Source organism: Buceros rhinoceros, unplaced genomic scaffold (assembly GCF_000710305.1).
Source record: "Buceros rhinoceros silvestris isolate BGI_N320 unplaced genomic scaffold, ASM71030v1 scaffold11828, whole genome shotgun sequence".
Taxonomy (NCBI): Eukaryota; Metazoa; Chordata; class Aves; order Bucerotiformes; family Bucerotidae; genus Buceros; species Buceros rhinoceros.
In genome coordinates, this window is record NW_010425181.1 from 42,023 (window position 1) to 52,104 (window position 10,082).

Consider the following 10,082-nt stretch of genomic DNA (forward strand, 5'->3'; position numbering starts at 1 on the left):
AGCTGCCGCAGCTGCAGCCGCAGCTGCTGCCGCTGCACCGCCACCACCGCCACCACTGCCACCACCACCACCACAGCAACATGCAGCCAGCGTCACCACCTCCTCCTCCTCCACCACGGTCCCAATGCCAGTATCCTCCCAGAAGAGAAAGCGAGATGAGGAGAAAGATTCATCAGCTTCCAAGTCCAAGAAAAAGAAAATGATTTCTACTACCTCAAAGGAAACAAAGAAGGACACAAAGCTTTACTGCATCTGTAAAACGCCTTACGATGAGTCGAAGTGAGTAGTGAATGCCGTAACGGGCCTTTTAGTGCCAGTTCTTAGCTTTAGGTTAGTATGTAGCTAGTAGTGCAAGGTAGTTCTAGACTTGGAGATAATGTCAGGTGTTACTGCAGTGATCGCTGAGGTGTAAAGAACAAAATCTCTTTTCCACTAGCAGTTACAAAACTATTAACATACCCGATTTATACTATTACTGTATGTGATTTCTATTTTCACTCGTTTGCATGTTTCCATTGTATGACCTTCCTGTCCACATGCACATGCTCTTTTTTTCTTTTGTTCCTCCGCTCTGTTATTCTTTCTTTTGCCATTTTGCCTCTGCCTCAGAAGCAAGTGTCGATTTGGTTTGAGCAATTTGTCGTGAACAAGTAGCGGATATTCTTTAGAACTAGCCCTGGTGCCGTCTTCCAATAAATGACCTGGTTTTTGTAAGCCAGCAGCGGGGGCTCCAAGTTACTGGGCTGCGGTTCCCTTTGGACAATGTTGCAGGCAGAAATGGTTTCCGAGTGCTATACCTCACATCCCAGGGTTGATAAAAAAATGAGTACGTAAGCATTTGACAAAGTGAAAACTGCAGTTCTCTGTAGTTAGGTTCTGACCATGAATAAGTATTTACGCTGCATATGAGGTTTGTGAAGGAATTCATTCAGTGGTGGAGTGCAGGAGAGTGTCATGCGTTCCTGCTTAAGCTAGAGGTGACTAACATCAGTAGTTCGTAATGGTGAACCATCTGATAGCTGTGTAGAGATGTATCTGAAATAAATTTGACTTGGAACTTCAGTTCCAAGTATGTTTCTGCTCAACAAGTGATAACACCAAACTTAACAAGTGTTAAGTGGTGCTATTTGGTGGAGGTTTCAATGCTGATAACAGAACGAAACCATAGGGGTGGAGTGGTGCTTTCACTCCAGTAACGGTTCTTCATTCCAAATGCAGGGCCAGGACTAAAAGATCTCTTGAGGTTCTGTCTAGCCTTTTGGGTGGTTTAATTATTTTTTTTAAATGCAGTTGAGGTCTTCAGGTTTTTTTCACCTTGACCATTCGGTAGTTCTGACTGTTACACCGTTACATCAGTGTGGGAGATGGGACTGCTCCCTGCGGGAACAGCAGATCTCTGATGCCTGGGTGTGAATTCACTGCTGCTGCTGAGGGATGTCACCAGCCTCGCTCAGGGAGAGAATGTTGTGTTGGGCTCTCAGGAGGATGCCCTGTTCTCATTTTGTTGTGACTCCAAACAAAGGTCTGCCCATTACTGCTGCTGTTGTAGTAAGTGATAGAACCACCACAAAAATAAGATGAGATGAACAAATTCTGTGAGCAGAAAGATCAGATTGTCAGACTAACTCTTTGTGTTGTCTCTAGGGGACATTTGAGTAAGCCGATGGCAAATGGTCATAGAGTGACTTTTGGTAGTCTGAATTGAGAGCTGGGCTTAAATGCACGGAATAAAACCTAAAGAAAATGAAATGTTAGTAACTCGGTAGTATCCTTAGCAATATGATTCAGTTCTGCTGCTTTGCTTTTTGTGAATTCCAAATTTTATGTTCTTACAAACGATGAGTGTTGTCGAACTACATTATCCTTTCTCTATTTGAAAAAGGATTGGTCAAGTTTTAAAACAGTTTTCTGGTAAACATAATTTATTTTCATATATGTATGTAGGCATCAGATACTCCTCTGTATGCTAGTGTCTCTTCTGCTTCAGAAAAGGCAGACTGGCTGCTTTAAAAGCTAATTTGTGGTATGTTAGGAATACCTACCCTATACATTTTTTAGGATGTAGTAAATCCTCGGAATTATTCTGTGTTACGTATTTCACAGCAAGTCCCTTTGTGTGTAGTTCTGATTCGTGACACTCCAGGGTTATTGGGATTGCTCGTGTTGTTTTGAGGATGGTCAGCAAGGGTGTCTTGCTGGTTCCTACTTAGATTCCAGTTTAGTTGCTAAGGCATTATGTGCACCTGTTCCACATTCTCATGGCAAGGTTTAGCATCTACACCCAGATGTGAATGTGCTCCCATGTCACCAGGAGCAGACAGACACCATCCCTCGTGGGAAGGGGACACAGGCTGGACTGTTGTTGATGGTGGTTGTCAGAAGGCGCTTTATCTATCTGTTCTTAATGGAAGGTTGGGTTATGTGATATGTTTGGGTTTTTTTAAGGATTTGTCTGACTGAAAATTATGAGAAAAGGCAGGAGCTGAGTATCCAGGACGTATGCAGAGGCCCAGGAAATTCGAGCTGCTCGTTTTGTGAAACATGTGCTGGCTGTGGCCCTGCTGCTGGTGTGTGGTGTCCAGGGAGTGGTGCTTGCACATGACAAGGGAGGAGGGCAGGAATTCCTACAGCAGCACGTGGCGGGTGGTTGGTGCTCTCCGAAAGCCAGGGAGGTCAGGGTTCTCAGCTTGCTTTTGCTTAGGCAGAGAATGGATGTGTAACTTCGCCCATCTGGTTGATTGTCACTAGTCATAGGTATGTTTTGAGATGTCCATACACAAAATGTCAAACATCCTGGCATAGTATTTTACAGTTTCGTCACATCATTCTGTGCAAGGTCCCATTCACATGATTCTCTACCTGGTTCCCTTCACTTCGTGTCATACCACATCTGGTTCCCTCACATAGCTGTGTCTGAGAGTAGACATAATTCTCTGAAGAATGGTCCACGTTCCCATTTGTTGCAATTTTGAGTAGTTTAATATCTGTTTTCCGGTGCCCCCGACACCCCTCCCACCCCCCCCAAAAAAAAAAAAGACGACCATGTCCTGACCCATTTTCTTTCGTATCATGTTATACCGATACGTATTCTCCACATGGCTGGTATGCATGTTCTTCGTAGTGTACTTGTAACTCCTAGTTGGTGTTTGCGCTTTGCTTTTGTTTTTTAAATTAACTAAGACCTACATTTTCAAATCTTAAGGAAATGTTTCAGCGGCTTTTGAAAATGTACATCTTTTTCTTTGGCCTTGCCTTTGTGCCTTTTACAGTTTTTCACACACACACTGGAGATAGATATTTTTAGCCCAGTTTTCTCAAAGTCTGGTTACATATTGATGTGCGTTTTAATGACCTGTCAATTTAAAATAGACCCAAGTGACCTTACTGAGAGTACAGCTGCAGCGCGAGATGTCAGTTTGTGAGGATAGAACACTGGGAAGCAGGGGAGCTGAGACAGAAACTTGAAGAAAGGCCAGCAAGAAAGTGCATCAGAGAGAAAGGCAGGGAAAAGTGCCATGCCATTTGAAATGACAATTACATTGTCATTTTCATTGTGAATACTTTTAGGTTCTATATTGGCTGTGATCTTTGTACTAACTGGTATCATGGAGAATGTGTTGGCATCACAGAAAAGGAGGCTAAGAAAATGGATGTGTACATCTGTAATGATTGTAAACGGGCACAAGAGGGCAGCAGTGAGGAATTGTACTGTATCTGCAGAACACCTTATGATGAGTCGCAGTGAGTTCTCATCAGAACCTCTTATTTAATGTCTAGGTAGCAAACTGCTCTGACTGTGGTTACCTGTTCCTTGCAAAGAAAAAGAAGTTATTCTGCTGTATGTTGTGTTCATTCCTAATACAAATTGCTTTTCAGTAATTGTCTTCTTCAAAATGTTTCTATACAGTAAATGTTTAGGAAAAGTGAAGTTTTCAGGGTGGTCAAAATATGTTGGGTTTGTTGTTTTGTTTTGTTTTGTTTTTAAGCCAAACAACCAAAACACCATGTACTTAAAATTGGGATTGATTTTTATGGTTTGTTTTCTTTTTCTGTCAAGGGGTGGTTAGAAAGATTAAAAGACAAATGTAGCATGTAGTGGATTTTTTTGTGCTTTAATCCAATGTGGACAGAAGGGATAATTCTAGTCTGGGGGTACGTGTTTGGTATCTTTTACTGTAAGGCTTTGTGTCAGAATACCCCTCTGTGTTCAGCTATGAGACTGAAGCTTCCGTATGAAAAATGTTTGTACGGAGTGAAACAAGAGCCCGAGTCGTTAGTCCAGTTTGTACAAAATGTGTCTTGAATAGTTCTGGCATACTGGTTGGGTGAGACTTCTGGCATTGCCCTGTTCCTTTCAACGCTAAAGCAGAGCTGTGATTTTGAAATCTTGACGGCTTGGAAGTGCCTAGTGTAAAATTTCTGAACCGATGTTGAACTGGTCCGTAATCCAGCAAAGACAAAAGCAGTCTGAACAGTGCAATTGGAACGTGTCAGTCTGAAATCCCACCTTACGCTGTTGTGTTTGATTGTGCCAAGTATCGGCTTGTGCGCAGGGGATTGCAGGTGTGTGTAGTTAAATGTGACCCACAGATCGAATAGATCAAGTCGCTAACACTGTTCTGGATCTTGCAGATTCTACATTGGCTGCGACCGATGTCAGAACTGGTATCACGGGCGCTGCGTTGGCATTTTACAAAGCGAGGCAGATCTCATTGATGAGTACGTGTGTCCACAGTGTCAGTCCACGGAAGACGCCATGACTGTACTCAGTCCTCTCACTGATAAAGATTACGAAGGTTTAAGGAGAGTGCTACGTTCCTTGCAGGTGAGAACAAGGATTGCAGCGAAGTGGAGCCTTTTTACTGTACAGACATTCTGAGTGAGGCTGGGGTGGGGGTTGATTTCTCTTCCAGTTGTTTTGTAAAAGAAAACAGCAAAGCTCTTTTGGTGAAAAATGCCAGTTTGTCAGCTGCAAACTCGATTGGCATTATTGTGGTGAGGAGTATTTACAGCAGTTAGTGTGTCACCGCTGAGTTGGTGAAACTAAACAATCTCTTCAGTGGAAGCTTTTAAAGGAAGCATCTTTACTTAAAGTACCAAAAAGCAGAGCGTTAGCCTGACTGGACAGCACACAGAGGTGCACTTTTCTGTGCAGCCTGTCTAGCACGGTGACCTCTCGTGCCGGAATTTCACATCGTTTTCCATTTTGAGGACCAGCTACTGGGTCATTGACCCTGGGGTTTAAAATTTCAGCCAGCCATCAGATGAGAGGCAGTTACCTTTCCAGGTAACTCCATGCTTCACAAGTTCAACTTGAGGCTCCAACAGATAAAAGTCTGGTGAAAATGTTTAGCTACTAAGTGGTGCCAATTTAACTGAAGTTTTTGTAATTATATCTTGTTTCCCTGGCAGGCTCACAAGATGGCATGGCCATTCCTAGAACCAGTAGACCCCAATGACGCACCAGATTATTATGGTGTTATTAAAGAACCAATGGGTAAGTGTTTCTGAGCAACAGCATGAGGGAGTGGATTTGGGGGGTTGAATATCGAATTAATTACCTGATGACCGTTTCCATCCAGGGCCCTCACAGACAGGTTTTGCAGAATATGCAGGTTTTGCAGTTAGGCAGATGAAACAATGTGATTTCTCATCAATATATTGAGAATTTCATGAAGGTTAATGTACGTACTTCTAGGCTGACCCGACCCTAGATACTGTCTGTCTAACGTATGACATGTGAAATTCAGAGCAGCAGTAGGACAGAATTCTTGTGTGTAAACGACTTTCTGTCAAGAGGACAATTCTGCTGTGTTTTGCTTTGCTTGGGTTTTCTTCCGTGCTTTTCTGTATCAGTTCCTCCTACAAAGTGTGGGCTGTGTTCTCTGGAGTCTGAGGAGGAAGTGGTGCTAATGCCCTTTAAGGGCATTCTCCAAGGGCAGGTCGCTGTTTTTCCAGGTTGAAATGCCGCTATATGTTTAGACACCTCTAATATTTTAATTGGCACTTCTTGTTGCTCTCCCTCTTTTTAATTTATATCTGTGTTAAAATAGGACAATTACAGCTTACTTTACCATTCTGGTCTCGTTGATGTGTCTAGTCAGTAAGATGAGAGCACTGACTGTTTCATCCGTGCCATGTGGTAACGAGCATATGCCCATGAAAATCGATAATTCATTCAAAGCCAGTCATGAATTCAAATAAAAAATAACCAGAAGATTTTTAGATAGCTGTTACACGTACACACGGGACTCTCAGTCTCAGCAAGGGCTGTAGAGAAAATAAGATACAAGTAACTGCAGCCAGATTGTTTTGACATTTTTTCCTTAATTTCCTCAGAAAAAGCAAATAGCTTCCTGCAAAAGACGCAGGTTTTCCAAGGACGTTTTGATACTTGCATTTAATCTAGCTGCACACAACATATCCATGCACAAGTGTTTATTCTGAAGGAGACCTGCTGGTGTCACCACCTCACAAACAGCTTTTCCTGGAAAAGCAGCTAACCTAGACAGGCTTTGTTTCCCACAATGTAAACTGCTGTTGAGGATGAAAATGTCTCATTTCGTTAACCTCTGGTTTCTTAAAGACCTTGCCACCATGGAAGAAAGAATATTGAAACGTTACTACAAAAAAGTCACGGAGTTTGTGGCAGATATGACCAAAATTTTTGATAACTGTCGTTACTACAATCCAAGTGACTCCCCTTTTTACCAATGTGCAGAAGTTCTGGAATCATTCTTTGTACAGAAACTAAAAGGATTTAAGGCAAGCAGGTAAGCTGAAGTGTTCCTAATCATACTTGTTCTGTTGTCCCGCAAAATCCCCTTAGTGCCTTTAGAAGCTTACGTTGCATTCATACCGGGATTTGGCTCTCCGTGCACTTCCCTGGACAACTGCTTTTCTTTAAAATGAAAAAAATGTGTTCTATAATAGCCAGCTGTCATTTCCTGTCAAAATTAAGGCTTAAATAGGATTTTGTGGAGTTTATTTTGTAACGTTGGTTCAAAATGAGTGGTTAGATGCAAATCTGGGCGTTTGAAGGACACTTTAAGTCATGGCTGCAGAAAACTTAATGGCAGTAATTTCTGACCAGGGCAGATACTGTGTCCTGAGTTCTGATCACGATCAGCTGAGCAGTAAATACTTCCCATGCTAAAAAGAGACAGTCCATCCGTGAAGCTGATCACCCAATGAACACAATTAAAATACTTCAGTTTTTACTACTTATTTCAACTTTTTATAACTTACCATATTTGAAACAGAGGGAGTAAGTAAGGGTTAGAGTAGGATATGAAAAACTAAACACAAGTCAAAATGTACTATTTAAGGTTTTTCTGTAGCAGGATCGATGCAGACTATTTCCCTGACATAGAAAAAGAATACGCAACTCTGCTGCCCGTGTTCTGTTGCTGGCCTGTTCTGTCTCGTGGCAGGTCCATGGGAGCTGTATGGCAGCAGTGAAACGATAGCGTGCTGTTTGGTACAGCCGCTCCTCTCATCCTCGAGACACCAGCAGAGTGCCCAGGTGTCACTGCTCTATTCCAGCGTCAGCCAAGCGTAACCCGCTTAGACACGTTTTCAGCACTGCTCAGAAATCGGGCAGGTGTAGTGGTGAACTTGGTCTGTCCGACTGTAACAGTCAAAGCTGTGTCAGGCTGCAGGTCTAAGTCTGCACGCAGGACCCCATCCATTCACAAGGAGCTAAACTGAGGGCTTCACTCCACGGCCACTCCTCGGGAAGCTCTGGTTCCTCTGTGCAATGGGAGTAGGGATGAGGGATGAGATCAGGTGAATCGGCTCAGCTTTTTTCTTTCCAGTGTAATTTTCCCTGTTAATGATGCTTATCAGGTAGTTTTCAACTCCTGTTTCTGTCGTCTCGCTGTAGCTGTTATCCAGCGTTCACTCATCTCATTGCTGCATCTGATTCATTATTATTTTTCATTTACACCGTCCGTGTTCTTTGTTTTCTTACAGATTGTGATATCTTTAGTCTGAACTTTTTAACTGGAATCAGAACTGGATGTTGGGGTCACTTTCTTTTATTGTACAATTCGATGACATTAAACTGCCCTAAAAATCCAGATCATTTGTCTGAAAAGTAAATGTTGTTGGCTTTTCGTTACCAGCAGTCACACTGGTAAACATAACTGTGTTAACCACAAAAATTGTCCCGTGTGTTGACTAAAATGAAAAATTCATCAAGGAAACCATGTATTGTTTTATTTTCAGTCATTAATAAAACTGTGAATGTCAAAGAGGAGTTTTGCTGAACTCTGATTAGCAAAAATGTGATTTTAAAATGCCTGTTCAGGTTTTGGATTAAGTTAATCCAAAGATTTCTTGAATAAACTTCAGCAAAGTATACCTTACTATAACTACCCACGACTAAAAAGGTCTTTTCCCTTTCCTTTTGATGGACTACTGTTACGTAAATACGAGAGTAGAACTGCTTTCAGGCCTTTTGGAATGTTCCGGTGCCACACTGCATCTTACAAGTACAGAAATATCTGGATACTGTAGGAGAAACTGAGCTTAAAATTCAGAGGGAGTTATTTTAAGCGTTCCTTTTTCTGAAGGGGGAAGAAAATTAAGGGAAGCAACCTGGTGGTAATTCCCTCATTGTCGTTTTCGCTTGGCAACACCTTGCAGCAACTGTGTTCTCCAAAACAAAGGGTGCTTAATTCTTCACTTTCTTCCGTATTCTGCAGGTCCCATAACAACAAACTGCAGTCTACAGCTTCTTAGAGTTCGGCGTGTTAACCTAACGCACGAGCAAGGATCTGGTTGTCTGAAAATTTTTAATTGAGAAGCCAGATGTTTTTAGTCAGGTTATCCTGACGAGACTTGATGTAAACTGCGTTTTTATTGGTCACAACAGTCAGATTATATTCTTGGCTTATTTTGTCCAAAGGACAAAGAAATACAAATCAGCAGCACCACTTTCTTGTCAAGATCAAATTGTTGTACTATTGTGGCAGAAGCAGGAAAACTTTGTTTTGTTGAAGGAGAGAGAGAAAGAGAGCAAGAAAAAAGATACAGTAAATGGGGTCACGTTTAACTCCATGGAAATGCCACGCCTGTTCTTCAGTGAAGAAGCTGGTTTAAAGTCCACACAGAAAACTTTGACTGTATTTATTTATTGTTGCAAAAAAGACGCTTTTTTATTGCTGCCCTCATTTGTCAGCTAATTATTTTTTCTTATAAAATCCAGCCCCGGTTACATGTAATCCATTCTGTATCTTAACATGATTCCTGTAGGTAAAAGTACAAGAAGACCTCTAGATGTCTTTTCTTTCTATGAAAGGAGCTGCTATGTACACATGTGCACACACCGAGAACTGGGAATCAACGATGAGTTTATCATTCATGGTAGATGAAAACAATTAAGCTTGCATAAAAGTTGGGCTAAGTGGTCGTGGACTACAGACTCTGTTGCCTTGAATATAACAGTACAATTTGTCATTTACTCTGCACCAGACTGAAATGAGTAAAATCTATTTGAAGGTATCTTGTTTGTAAACATTTGTCAGATTCTAATTTTTTTTTCTTTTGTATTAAAATTCAAAATATGGATGTATATGAAACAAAATAAATGGAGATAATTGTTCTCCCCACAGATGTAGGTGTCTTTGCGTGTGCGCTAATGTCTGTAACACGTTGGGGATGCGTTCAGAATTACGGATATTTAAAGTAACAGGGGAGGGAAGTGGCCAGGGAGATCGGACTTCACTCTGCCCCAAAGGCAGCGTTCACTACGTGTTGTCCTTAAGCAGCTGTTATCCCTTTGTAAAATTTCTACAGTGGTGCCAAAATGACTGTAACGGATAATGTGGTAGGAAGCGTTTTGTGAAATGTCGCTGCCCACCGCTGAATCAAGCGGTGGTTTGCCGAGTGCTCTAGCAGTGGAAAGCATAACTGTGTCTGAGGGCGTCCTGGGCCGCTTCGCTGTTCCCTGCGCGAGGAGAGCTCCGCTGAGGGAGAAACCGAAGTCACAAGAAGATGTAAATTGCTGATGACGTTGCTTTTTCTTTCTGATCTGTCACTTCCGCTCCGCGTTTCTAAGTGACTCACCCATGTTGCCT

At 42.1% G+C, this 10,082-nt stretch overlaps 1 protein-coding gene across 1 annotated transcript in view; it reads left to right on the top strand.

The window, feature by feature from the left end:
- BPTF (bromodomain PHD finger transcription factor) overlaps positions 1 to 9,618 on the top strand; it is a 51,446-nt gene extending 41,828 nt beyond the window's left edge. The window contains exons 30-35 of the mRNA XM_010141043.1: positions 24 to 279; positions 3,568 to 3,741; positions 4,633 to 4,825; positions 5,413 to 5,497; positions 6,587 to 6,773; positions 8,709 to 9,618. Coding sequence (XP_010139345.1) covers positions 24 to 279; positions 3,568 to 3,741; positions 4,633 to 4,825; positions 5,413 to 5,497; positions 6,587 to 6,773; positions 8,709 to 8,745 — 932 coding nt within the window. The 3' untranslated portion in view covers positions 8,746 to 9,618. The remainder of the gene's footprint in view (positions 1 to 23; positions 280 to 3,567; positions 3,742 to 4,632; positions 4,826 to 5,412; positions 5,498 to 6,586; positions 6,774 to 8,708) is intronic.
- Positions 9,619 to 10,082: the final 464 nt, after the last annotated feature.